General features: G+C 38.4%; 1 protein-coding gene across 12 annotated transcripts; it reads right to left on the reverse strand.

Annotated features, from left to right (window-relative positions):
• Positions 337-13,827, reverse strand: LOC109729047 (ENHANCER OF AG-4 protein 2). Of its 12 annotated transcripts, XR_002221186.1 has the most exons (15): positions 13,580-13,827; positions 12,941-13,017; positions 10,122-11,957; positions 9,492-10,008; positions 8,861-8,969; positions 8,365-8,477; positions 8,053-8,240; positions 6,630-7,185; positions 5,990-6,527; positions 5,729-5,824; positions 5,162-5,652; positions 3,831-3,992; positions 897-955; positions 748-797; positions 337-650 (listed from the first exon to the last, which is right to left on the reverse strand). XR_002221186.1 is itself a non-coding variant. In XM_020259670.1 (11 exons), exons 1-11 carry the CDS (start codon positions 13,688-13,690, stop codon positions 5,582-5,584), a joined length of 4,212 nt encoding a protein of 1,403 aa, XP_020115259.1. In that variant the 5' UTR covers positions 13,691-13,827; the 3' UTR covers positions 4,990-5,581. The 12 variants fall into 12 exon arrangements, 1 of the variants encoding a protein (XP_020115259.1); XR_002221190.1 differs by lacking the exons at positions 748-797; positions 897-955 and having other exon boundaries at positions 5,162-5,351; positions 5,557-5,652; XR_002221189.1 differs by lacking the exons at positions 748-797; positions 897-955 and having other exon boundaries at positions 5,162-5,351; positions 5,448-5,652.

Genomic DNA, 13,981 nt, shown 5'->3' on the forward strand with positions numbered 1-13,981 from the left:
GTATAAACTGAACTGTACATATGTTAATAGTAATGTGATATTCGAAAGAAACCTAAACATCAGTGGAATTATCTCTTATGCCGAAAGCCAGAAAAATGAATCTCTCTTGGAAGTTCGGTTGTTAAAGTAAGAACTGCATATATAAATATTAAACTTGACATTAAATATAGGCTGCCTTAGGGCTATAAATGCAGGTAATACAGAAGTTCCATACACAAGAAAGCTAAAGCATATACTCTGTTTAGTTAGATGGCAGCAACAGATTCCAAACCCAGACAAATTGTGGAATAACGACAAAATAGGTTAATAGAACACATAGAGAACTGCTGCCGCATATCTAGAAATCATATTAATATGATAAATCAGATAAATTACACAAGCAACAAAAGGATTAAACCTCAAATGCTTAATCATCATCTTTTGGACAGCATATATTGCAATAAATTTAACAAGAATAAGAAGCAGAAGGAAGTACTTAAGCAAATAAGAACCAACCTCCCTATGGCCTGACATATTTAAGCTTCAAAGAACTGTACCTGAGCCTCCATGGTAGTTGAACAGGATCAAAGTCTTATTCCATGACTCACAGTCTCTAGGAATGCATACTACATGAGCTCTTAAATTATCCAGACAAGTCTTCTAACTGGAACCTACAACAGTTCAAACATCATAAGCAGTTCCAAAAGAGACTCATACAACCAAAACAAAAAAACACAAAATGCACTTATTTGTGCTTGTGGAGTTTACTTGTAGGAACAAGAGAGATAAGTGACTGTATAGTATGAGAAAGAAAACACCTGCCACAATCAAAGTGTTGATTTAACTTCTAAAATAGGAATAAATTTTGTTCACAAACTGTTAGAAGCACATGAATTTAAAGAGTGTATAGGAATAACCTATAAAGTGTACAGGCAATCACATATTGTTCCAAGGGGCAGTTTATGGCTCCATGCAGCTGCATAAGTGGATGTGACCTATTCATGATATACTACACATATGGATTGAGCATCGTTCTTTATTAATACGTATAAAAGTATAAATTAATAATTGCTGGTGTGACTAAAGCTCTTGCTGCATTTACAAACTTCTACTGTATTTGTTAATTCTCGGAAATTTATAATTGGTCGTTACTAGATAATTAATTCATTAGCTTGTTGAAACTAACCTTTCACAAACTATATGTGGCTAAAAGACTGAATGCCAGAAGCAACTATTATATGACTCTCAATGTATTATTAGCAAACTAGACATAATTTCAAACTGATTTCTCTTTTCGAGTGAAAAAGAACTGCTGATCATTATACATCCATATATACCTCTTACGTTTTATATTCTGGATATACACTATGAACCCCTTTGATCATATTCGTACTTCATAAACTTAGTAACAAGAATTAAAGTGCCTATCAGCACGGGCCGTATCCACCGTGCCGTATCGTACCAGCAAGATATCGGCACGATATAGCTCCGGTGCGGATGGCACGATTCAAAACTCTCTATTCTTGAAATTAGTAAGTAATTTTTTCAATAAAGTTCAAAAGATTTGATAAAAATACATAATAAATAATTGACATATGTTGCTGCTAAAGAAAATATCTCATGCCATTACGTGACAGCACATATATATTTTTTGTGACGGACATGCATTGGCATGGCCTGGCACGCATGATGCCGTACCGTGCTGGCAAGTTTCCAACACAATCCCGTGCCACGGTACTTAAATTCTTGCTTAGTAAGTTCTACCAAATTAAAATGGTAAAAACAGGGATATTTTCCGCCAATCAATCAGTTGAAGGCTGCATCCTGTTCAATAAGTTTAGAACTATTAACTCTCAAACAGTAACTTCCCAAACTTGGAGTTATAGAAAAAATGACTGCAGGAATTATGTATCTAAATCAGCCAAAAAAAAAAATCACAAAGTGACAAAAGAAAACTTGCTCCATGATTGGTCAAATTCTTCCAGTCCTTAACCATCTACAATTACATTTAGAATGCCAATATATATTAAAAAAAAACAGAGTATGCATGACAAAATATGTACCAAGATCTATAAAATGAGAAAGTAGCTATAATGGGAAGGGCATCCAAAACAGAGTACACCCTGCAGTATTCTTGGACCGACATAGAAACTCTAGCATATGGATGGTTTATTTGCAACTCAAAAGTTCAAGAAAGTGTAAGAAATAGTGAGTCACAATTGCAGAATGGAAATACAAAAGGACCGCCAAGTGAACAGGGCTTAATAATAGTCATCAATGATATTCTGCAAGATCCAAACCTATTTGTCAGCACTCCTGTCAATAACATAGTTTTCTATTACTATATTTTATATTATCACCAGAAAGCAGAAAATATATGCATCTATAAGTTGATAGATCGACATTTTCATTTTTCTCCTAGGTAAATATTAAGAATATCACCAGTTTCTCAAAGAAATGACTCTACAACTGCATAATCCAAAAGGTATTGATAAAAAGTACCATTGTTGACTAAATGTCTCCTTTTTTCTTCCATGAGCGAAACTTTGTTACAAAAGCAAAACAAATAAGTCAAATATAGACAAGTAACGTCTTCATAAAGAAGCCAAAATTTCTACAGAAACAAAGTGGCTCATTAGGATTTCCACTTCTGTTAAGTAAACCAAATTAAATTACATTAGAAAGACTGCTTCATAAACTTTAAGAACTATCACGCACACAAAAAAGTTTCATTAGTAAAGCAGCAAAGTAGGAGAAAGGCAATGCTTCCAAAGACTGTAAAGTTATTAAGCTCAAAGTAGTCATGGAATCAAGATTTCAAGGAAAAACCAAACAAGCAAAGTAATATTTCAGGTAAAAGACTTGCATACTGAAGCAAAAGCTAAGTTTCTTTCCATTGCTGTCATTATTAGTAAAAAATATATATACATAGGAACATAAATAAAACATATTAACCATGCTAGTTACTACTGAAGATACTAAATAGAAAAGAGAGAAAAAGAACTTAGAAAAGCAGGTTAATTTGAGGCACTTGAATAACTAGGTAATAAATTATTTGTATGGAATGGTATTTCATGCATTAAGCCCTATTATAGCCCAACGCTTTACGTTACAACATATTAGCATGACTGAGAATTAACGAACAACACACCTGCCAAGTATTAACAAAAAAGGAATATAGAAGTCATATTCAGTGATTGCATCTGCTAACAGGTAGAGGAATAAGTGTAATATAGACTACACAAAGCCAAAAAAAAGAAGAAGATAGAACATCGAAGTTACAATGATTGTGGCATTGCAGAATAATTCAATATCTAGCAAGTATGACTACACCTTGTTATGATAACTTCTGAGACATAGTTATTGACAACTTGAACCATATTGACATCTAGAAACATAGGTTTCCCCAGTCTTCTAATGTGAAAGTTGACTTCCAACAGGCAAGACCATATTTCTCACAAGTTAACTCCCTGAGCAAAAACAATTGGCCTCTAGAAAACGGCAGATAATAAAAGAAACAACAATTACAAATTTGGCCAGAATATTACAAGAAATATAATTACTACAATAGAAAAAAGTTACACAAGATATTAATTGTTTGTGTCAGAACAATTTATCGGGGAAAACCCGTACAATATGGGGATTTCTTTATATGACTGCAGCCTGGGAGCTTGATTTTCAGCTATTGTGAGATCTTTTAGAATAGCAAGTTTGCCTTCACGAGATGATTTACCCTACTTTGGAAAAAAAGATTATTTAAGCTGTAGGTTGTCATACACTCCTTACATACTCCCCATCAATCAATCACCATATGTCCTGAGTAAAAAAAAGAGATATGCTGAAGAAACTACCTTAACATGACCATCTTGTGCTGCACATCTCTCTTGTTTACTCAAGAGCTGGTTGCAAGTTAACAATGACATAGAATATGCGACCTTCAAGTCATTTTCTTGGAATATTATAAATCACTTCATAGGTGAAACCATATATAACTTGCAATGCCATAGGTTATCCTGAAAAAACATAACCATCACGACTTAGCAATTGACTAACAAACAAACTTGTGGATAGCAATCATAAAAGAAAATCCCAATATGGCACAAGCTATCACTAGATAACTTGTTCTGACATCCAAGCAAAACCTAAATGAGTTTGGAAATGAAATCTGACAAATGTATCAGGCCATCAGATTGTTATGTTCCTGTACTGCTCAAAAAGGATCATTGCTCAATTTCTATTGTAGTATAAATTCAAAAAGGAACCAAGGAACTAGCAAACTAAAGCACAATCTCACGCCCACCAAATTCACCTTAAATAACTTATTAGTTACTGCGCCGGCCAAACCAGCTAGCACAGAGCGGCAGGTATTGTGCCAACTGCCAACAAAGTACTGGCACGATAAACCCATGTGCCTGGCTGCGGCATAGCACAGAAACCCTCTTTTCCACTCTTTTTTTTCCCAAAAGAAAAGGAGCTTGAACTTTCTTTTCAAGCACTTCTGTACTATGATTTATTCATTTGGTTGATTCAATTTGTTGAAATTGAAGGTAAATTTGGGAAAAGATTAATTCCCCAATTTGTTACCGACAGTTCCAATGAAACCAAGTACTTCAAGTAAAATTTAATGAAAATATGACAACTAATCAGTAGAACTGAAAAATTTACCTACTGTAAGCACCATTAGTTCATGGGCATTATATATCATATTCAATAAAGTTTGTTAACATTCAGATAAATTCCACCAATTTAATAGAGAAGACTACATAAAAACACATTCAAAACTAAAAAAAAAATGCAAAATCCTGTTCCAAAAGTAACTGGCACAAAAGTAACATGCCAGCGGCAAGCTGGAATGTGCTGCCGTACGCGCTGCGCTGTATGGACATAGGATGGCACACGCCTGTGCCACAGGCGAACAGCACAGCGATTTTTTTCTTTTAATGCAAACAAATTAGCTGGTTGATATATTCCGATTATACATGCAGAGAAATTATTTTATTGCTGAAGCTGTGAAATCCCAAAATGTACACTGATCAACATTCTCGATAAACCAGCAATATCGCAAACAGAGTTCCTCTAGTTAGAAAATAAACAAAAAAAACGCAGGAGAAACAGCATTGTATTCAACTCAAATATAGTCAGAAACTTGTGTTCTTTAGTACGTAAATAAACTTGGCCTTACACATAGCAGTGGTTGTCTGCTGTATGTAGCTCTCAAGACAAAATTACAATTTACAAAGTCCTGGCATGGCAGTAAGGCAGATTGCATCACCATCCTCAACAGCATTTGACCATTATAAAGTATGTATCAGGAAAGAAAGGAACACCTCCGTATGTACCCAAATCCAGCATCCACACATCCTATGACTGATCTGTAAAAGGGTGTCAGAGATGCATAAGTCCCCATCAATTTAGGAAGTTTAAGATGCAATGTTACATCTGTGATGAGAAATAAGCTCATTAGCTACTTTAGAAGGCTTCAAGGGGGTGCTATTCAGAACAACACAAGGGTGCATATATCGGCGGCAGCTTCTCAGAATGAAAAGCCGAAGTACAGTACTGAAGCATCAAGTTTACCATAATCAAAATGGGTTTAACAAAATCAAGCAGGTCTCCAACAATTTAAAGCAGATATATCTGGCCTGCCTGGTAACATCTGGGGATGAACATGGCCTGGAAGAATACCAAAAAGGATTAAAAATTAAATAACAAGCAGAATTAAAGGCCCTATATTCAAAAGATAAATAACCTGGAAGAGATGCTGCAGATGGCATAGAATTATGCGACTGAAGTTGATAATTCATAGAACCCGAAGATGGCCTATCCATGTTAGGCCTCAAATATCCTGCAGGAAGAATGCCCTCAAAAAATCAGCAATTAGTCATTTAACATATTGGAAGTGGAGATACCAAGCCTTTTCCATTTCTGCAAAAATGCCTCTTTATGTGCATGTGCATATCTCTATATATGTACAAACAATTTTCACAGACAACCCACAATTCAAACATACCATCCTGCAAATAGGGGGCTCCTGAGCATGATGGCACTCTCCCTCCCGCTAACCAAGGTTGATTCTGATTATCTGGACTTACATCATGAGACAGCAGTCTCCACTGTTCATCCGGAACATGTTGCCTGTGACTGCTAGAAAAATTTTGCATGGTGTAAGGATTATAAGGCTTCTGTACATTCTGTTGACCCATGGAGTTCACATGTGAGAAATGATATGACGGTTGCTGGGCCGTGGGATGGGAATGAGAAGGAAGCGGTGCTTGTGAAGGTGGGAGGATATGGAAAGATCCTTGATGAAGGGGTTCATTATTATGCTGAAATTGCTGGTTAGGATGAGAGTTCTGGGATGTTAAATAAACATCGTTATGTCCATAGATGGATGGCCTTGAAGAAGTGAAGGTTGCTGTATGGTGTGGGTTGCATACTCCGCTTGCCATAAAGTTGTTAGGCTGTGGTAGAATCATTTCATTCTGGAAAGCAGAATTAGCTAGCCCAGGCATCGCAGTGTTTCCCGCTAGTTGTGCTACCTGGTTGCCCTGCATTATAAAAGATAGGTGTTAGTAAATCATATGGGCAACAGGCGCAAAACAAATAAAGGCTTCTATTCTTTTCTGAAAGTGAGAAGCATAAAGACTTACATTTGGAGTCCTGCAATATTCCTGCACAGAAGGGTGATAAACCAGAGGCGGTGGGGATGAAGGCGCAAGAGGTGGAGGTGGTGGGAGAGATGGCAGAGGCGGTGGTGGAGGGGGTGGTGGAGATGGTGATAACGGTGGCAAGGGTGGTGGTGATGATGGCGGAGGAGGGGGGGAAGGAGGAGGAGAAGGAGGCAACGGCGGCGGTTGTGGTGGGGAATCCAATGGAAGGGGAGGAGGGCCCTCTGGTAGAGGGGGGAGCTCAATCTGGTTGCTTAATGGGGGTTGCAGAGTATTGCTCATGTTATGCACAGACAAACCCCTCTCATTTCTAGATAAGGAAGAAGCATCTTCCATTTCCATTTCAGCATCTGAATCCTCCAATAGCGGACGACGTCTGTCGACCGGGGTAATGGCACGACCATTTTCTTGATCTTCTGAACCACTACCACCTTCAACTGATAAGAAATTGCCCGTCGTCTTTATAGCACTAGGAAGATCTTCCTCGTCTTCGAAAACATGTGATGATAAGAATCCCGACAACTGGAAAGTAGCATTGCTGAAAAGAAAGATATAAGAATATGAATGTAAGAATAATCAATATCCTGCATAATGGAAAACCTAGCTTTATCAAAGACAATTTAAATCAATCACCAGCCCAACATGCAATCCCAATAAAAAAAACATCATGCAATATTATGGTGCCACAGGATACTATGTACAAACATGATGATACAGAGAGAGGGTGCTTTTGGAACAACCAATAGAATTATGCCACCTTTTTCTGAGCACCATACCCACCTCGCGATCTGTGAGCTCAGGGATATCCATCAAAATCTCTATGCACATCTATGTAAAGCGACATGGACTCTGTCTCTACATACTTCAAAAGTTTATGGTTGATGGATAGATTGTTAAGCTCGTTCAAAATAATGCTATCTTTTACCCCCAAGCTATAAAGTATGTTATCAAAATTTTAGGCTGTGATTCTTTGAAGTTACTAAGTTCATATAATCCATTCTAAAACCATAAAACTTGAATTTAAGGATTGAATCTGTGAACTCACTCCAGGTTCAAAATGGTTTCTGATTATTAAGCCAGCCAATTGGTTTAGTCTCCATAAAATTACTATATAGGATAAACTTCCTCAATTACTTCGCCTATCTTTCACTGGAGAAGATAAGAAAAGGTACAGAATTAGATTTCTGGAATTGTATATTCCATTCTGTACATATCACCAAACAAACCAAGAGGAACTTCAATCATTTCTCTTACCAAATTATATCCGTTGCTAAGAAGTCACTAGAAGAAAACACTGTAAGAACATCCGTCACACATGCATCCAGGAGCAGAACATGATGAAGAAATAAAGTATCTAACATTTAACAGAGTGACTATAAAGGGACAACGACATTGAATATACTACCTTCCATATTCATCAACAAGCATGCCCTCCATTTCTCTAATTGGATCGTCCACGGAACGCTCAGCTCGAGATGGACGCCTAAGAGAAAACCCGGCATTTGCATCATCATTTGGAACCTCAATGTCATCCATATATCTTCGAAGAAGTGATTCTGGCAGAATCTTCCTCTCAAGCCATAATCTCAGAACCTAAAAATAATTTGCAAAACATAATTATTTAACCGACAGGATGCCTGTTACAAACTGAAAGTAAGAAATAAAAAAAGGGAAAGAAGATAGAACAAAAAAAAAGATTAGAAAGAACTACTATCACCTTGAGACACTGTCGGCGATTCTCACGAGCACCAACTCCAGGCGGAGCAGCAGCACCTAAAAGACGAGGTAATGCTGCTTGCACAGTAGGAATGTACGAAGCCCCCGCAATGCCTAATCATTTTTTTGTAAGGTAATAAATATTTGAAGAGTACAGCATATATATCGGTCAGGAAGGACTGGGCAAGCAATATTTCATAGTACAGCATATATATCGCTCTGGAAGGACTGGGCAAGCAATATTTCATCCCACCGCATAAATTAATATCACAATGCTAAACAGCAGAAATGCAGTGGATAGCAAGGTAATCTCACTACATAAATAGGTAAACAATGAACTGGGAATTTGATCTAGAAGAGATTAAATTCATAATAAGCTAAAATAAAGTAGAGTGTAGCCATGATTTGATTTTACAGTTTCATCTTGAAAAATATGTGAGATGTCATAATGCCACTTCAACAAATCTTCTTAAATGCAATCATCACACAACACTAACCTTTCTGAGCATGAGAACACTGGGTTATAGAGTCTACAAGGAAAAAGAGGTCAACTCTCCGATGAAAACTGGGTTCACCCTCCAACTTCCGTATGAGAAGTTCTACAATCTGCATTATCAATATATGAAAAATTCAGAATTGCTGCTTATTGCAGCACATAGAATTAAGAACTTGGGAAAGGCTAAAAAAAATGTACTTTTTGTGGAAGAAAGACAAATTTGTCATGTAAGAACGTAGATCATGTAAAGAAACAAAATATAAGCAACTTGAATAAAATAGAATTGTACAAACTGGCAGGGTAATTTTGTTTTCTTTTAAAAATCATATATATCAAACACATTACTAGGAAAAGCTAGCCATAAAGCACTAGATCGGATCAAGTACGCTTAACAATTAAATCCACTTTGAAAGCAGAAAATGCAAGTGCCTCAATCGAATAAAAGCAAACCAATAAGATAAATTGAATCAAATTTATGTACCACAAATTTATTAAAACCAAAGAATCGGTCAACCTAATAAAGTGATATTCAGAATGAAAATGGCAACCATAATTCAAAATAAAATCTTATCCAAAATGTCAGCTATGTGTATGCGTGCCTGCATGCAGCAAAATCATGCAAGTCAGCTCACCTCACTTGCTATGCCATATTTGGCACACTCGATGGCTAGACGGGTTGCACGCCCTATACTTTCCTTTGTCCTTGATAAAGTCTCTATCATTCCCTCCAAAGCATCACGTGCAACAGCAGCCTCAGTTCCACCACTCAGTGATCCCCCTGCTGCTCTATACCCAGGACTCAATCTGTGCTCATATTCTTCATGATCTACTTGTTTTGCTGATGCAACTTGCCGAGCTTGTTCAGATGGAGATTCATAAGGTACTGAAACATATGCATCCTTTGGGTCCTTAAAAGAATTTCCTGATGCGACTGGAGGGGGTGATGAAACAGGACTTCGACTGCTTCCAGGCATCACATGTGGTGTAGTTAGTGAGGTGGGAAAAGCATTTTCATGAGTTATGTCATGTGAGTGTGCCTCTCTCCTCTTTGCCTGAGCAGCTGCAATAAGATCCTTCATTGACTTGAACGAATCTGAAAATGTAGAATCACCTTGGATGCCCCCCGCTTTTTCTTTATTACCTTCTGATCTGCAACAGATTCAGATAAATTAACTATTGATGAACAAAAAGAATGAGAACCAAACATCTATAAAACCATATAATTGTATATCAAAAGAAAGGAGCCAGAGTAGTTTCTGTACCGTTCACCCTCAAATGGATCCCTTTCTATATTGCGCTCAGCTGAAAAGTTAACATTTGACCTATTTTCAGCCATCGCATTCGTTCGTGAGCTGGGCTTTGTATTCACCTTCAGCTTATCTGATTTGGAAAGCAAACTACTCTTTTCTGGGGCCGCTTGACTATGAGAATGGTCTAAGTTCTCCGAAGTCTGGCTTACGAGTTTGGCAGAACTAGCGTGAGCTTTCTTAACTGGGATGGACGCAGATGCTTTTGAATGTGACTTACTGGATTTATGGTCAGCTAACCGAGTTGTATCACCTAAATGAACAGCTGTATTTGGTGAGATAATGGTTGGCCTTCTCTCCACAGCTTTTTCAACCTTTCTATCCTGTTTTCCAGGAGTAAGAGATGAAGAATTATGTCCAACCTCAACAGGTGGTGTCTTAACATTGCGATATATATCATCTGTTGCCAAAACTGAATTTTTAATGAGAGAACTGTCAACACTAGATGGCGAACGCCTGCCTCTTTCAGAATGCATTTGAGATTTCTCAGCAGGATGTGGTGTTTTTGAATGCTTAGAGATCATTTTGGCAGAAGCTTCTTTATGAACTGGTGTTCTCTGCTCTTCCTCTTCAGAATCATCATCATCAATACGACATGATCTTCTTCTGGCAGGCAAATTGCTAGTGGAGGACCTGTTGACAGCAGCCATAACTTCCTTCACAGTATGAGAAACCTTTTCGCTCGTATCGTTGGCACTTCTTGTTGCAGAGTTAGGTGCTTGTTCCAACTCGTTACTGGGTTGCTTTGATAGAGGAGACACAGCCTTACCACCTAATGCCTGGATCTTATCAATATGTGATGAAATTGCAGGGGTTGCAGATTTGCTACCTTTCGTGGCATAAGCATCTTTACTTTCTGAATTTATTTGCAACAAATCGCTCTTAGCTGAGCTCTTAATTATATCACCTCCCTTCTCTTCTGGTTTCAACTTTTTAACTGGCCGTGAATCTTCAGTCTTGTCCAGTCCCTGCTTTCTAATTCCAAGCTGAGACTTTTTTCCAGAACCAGTAGAAGATAATGACCCTTCAGTTACATGTCTCTTGAGACTATCCGATTTATCCTTGATAAGATCACTTTTCAATGTTTTCTTCTCATCTGAGCGTCTCTTCATAAAGCTTGGACTCTTTGATCTCTTCTTGCTCTCCATGGTAAAATCTATTTTACTAACATTTTTGGGCAATTCTTCATGTCGACCATGCTTCCTAGCCTTTCTGTCTGAATACTTTAAATGCTTTCCTATTTCACGATTCCTTTTCGCTCGTAGAGCAAGAACTACATCTTTTTGTTCAGGAACCGCCTCTTTTGTCTGATGACCATTTTCTACAACCTTCTGTTCTTCACCTTTTAGATCAGTATCATTTCCAGAAAGAGGTGGAGAGCCCTCATGCTCTTTCTTCTTTTTCAAATCTGAGAGGTCAAAAGAGTCCTTTTCAACTACACCACTATGATTTCTTGAGCCACAATCCAGACCTTTCAACTCATCACTGGAGTTATCACTTTCTTTATATTCAACTTTCTTGTTCTGGCCTTCTAAATGCGTGTTTTCAAGGTCCTCTATGGGATCTTTGCTTTCTTCTCCATCGATTGGAGAAGATATGAGGCCAAAGCCAGAGGCATCAATATCCTCCCCTGAGTCACCTGATTTTTTCTTCTGAAGTTCATCAAAAGCCTTGCAAATCTCTTCCACAGCACGGGCGAAATGTTTAACCGTTTTACCTTGGCAGCGAGCAAGCAACTTACTCTTTGATTCATTCGTAAATAACTGAATATCAGCTGGAGCAACAAAAGCACTGAAAAGAGACAGTACACAAAGGCAGTTAGCCAAAGCAAACAATATAAAATTCTCCAGTTGATTGAATGAAAATAGATATAACAGTTAATACTGTAACCATATAAAATTTGCCCATAAAATAGTTTGTATTGCTGAAAGGTACAAAGAAAACAACATTAATGTCTGGATAGAGAAGCTAATGCTTCCTAATATTCAATGGCATCTACGGCCACTATCATATACAAAGCTGAACATATTTAGGAGCTTGGATAACAAAACTAAGTTCAATGACTTGTTTACAGGAACAAGCAGAAAACCATTAGGTCTAACCAGGTCAAAATTAGCTAATTTAAAGCTCACACATTCAAAATCAGGTTGAAATTAAAATCCAACATATAATAATATTCATAAAAATCATGCCGATCCATCAGCCCCTCCCACTCCCCTTAGGTGCCATACCAAATCTGACAACCATTAAGTGGATCCAAAACTCCTTTTTCTCTATCATTCTCTCCGTCTTAGCTGCCTCTTTCTCTACCATTCCTAATCAGCACACATCCAATTAGTTATATAAGTTCCACACTCATATCACGATCATTTCTAACATCCCCATCAATAGGTTAATTCTTTTTCAAGAGAACTCAATAAGAATGCTTAGACAAATATGCTCAACACTATAAAGCACCTTAAAAAGTCAATTAAGTTTTTGAGGTCTTAACTTTATCTCTAAAGATACTTTATTACTTCCAGAAATGAGCAAATTCAAGATGGTTTGCCACAACAAACTATAGATACGAACTTCATAAATGGTATAGTTACTCAACCATTCCTCATAGTTGATCTTCCATCATAACCAAATTCTTCTACTTGAGGTTAAAAGAAACAACATTGAATAACATGGAACGTCAGGGGAAAACAACACAACTGGTTAGGATGTATACGAACTATTGCTAAATTTGACAAAAAGGGGTGCTTAATAAAGGACAGGCAGGTATCACTCACATCTCCTTCGTCCCAAAGAAATGAACAAATTGTTTCCTCGGATCGGGCGATCTTTCCCAATCTTCAGGCCTGCTTATCTGAAGAAACACAACGTTGCTACTAAATGTAAAGCATTCAGAAGCCACAGAATTTTGCACAAATTCATGGTACAAGAAAATGAATGTAACTAAGACCACAAGTGGAATCAAAGAAAAAAAATTCGATTATTACAATATAAATATCACAACAGGGAATGTATTTATTGAACTAGGCAGGAGCAACATGGCACCATTAAAATTCCGTAGGTTAAATTTGGGGAGCATTTTTCCCAGAGCCTCAATGATTCCCAAAGTCTCAATGATTCTTATGCAGAAATAAAAGAAACAAGATGATAACAGAAGAAAGAAAGGCGCAAACCGACCAAAGGTCAACAAGAAATTCTTTATTATTCTAAAGGCATAAATATCCCATGAGAGCCCAATTCCAGAACCCTCGTACGCTACCCAAATCCCCAGAGAAAATCGGCGAGACGCGACATGCCATAGGAATAACAAGATAACCAAAATCAAAACCAAAACCAATACACCTCCAAGAATCAAAAACCCTTCGCCCCCCCTGCGGCGCGACCCCAAGCGATATAGAACGAGAGATCATACCCACCTTCGCTGGCCACGCAGGGTACCCCTTAACCTTCGCCAAGACCAAGTCCCCGAGCCGCAACTGGTCCTTCGCCTTCCCCCGGCTCGCGCCCTTCCTCCGACCCGTGGCCATGGGGGCGGGCGCAGAAACCCTAATCCGACCCCAATTCCACGAGAAGCGCGGGCGCCACGAGATCGAACAGAAGAGGCCAGGGGGCGGGAAAGGAAACCCTAGAAATCCTCAAGCGGAGCGACCGCCGCGTCTTCGGCGGCGGCTCCATGGTGGCGACCAATGCTGGCGCCCTAAAGTGGCGAGATCGGAGCCGATCGGAGCGCCGGAAGCGGCGACGGCGACGGCGTCGGCGTCGGCGTGTGGTGGCGCCGCCACATTCGGAGGGGGAAGGGGGTGGGGGAAGTGGATCGA

This window comes from Ananas comosus, linkage group 25 (genome assembly GCF_001540865.1).
Source record: "Ananas comosus cultivar F153 linkage group 25, ASM154086v1, whole genome shotgun sequence".
NCBI lineage: Eukaryota > Viridiplantae > Streptophyta > Magnoliopsida > Poales > Bromeliaceae > Ananas > Ananas comosus.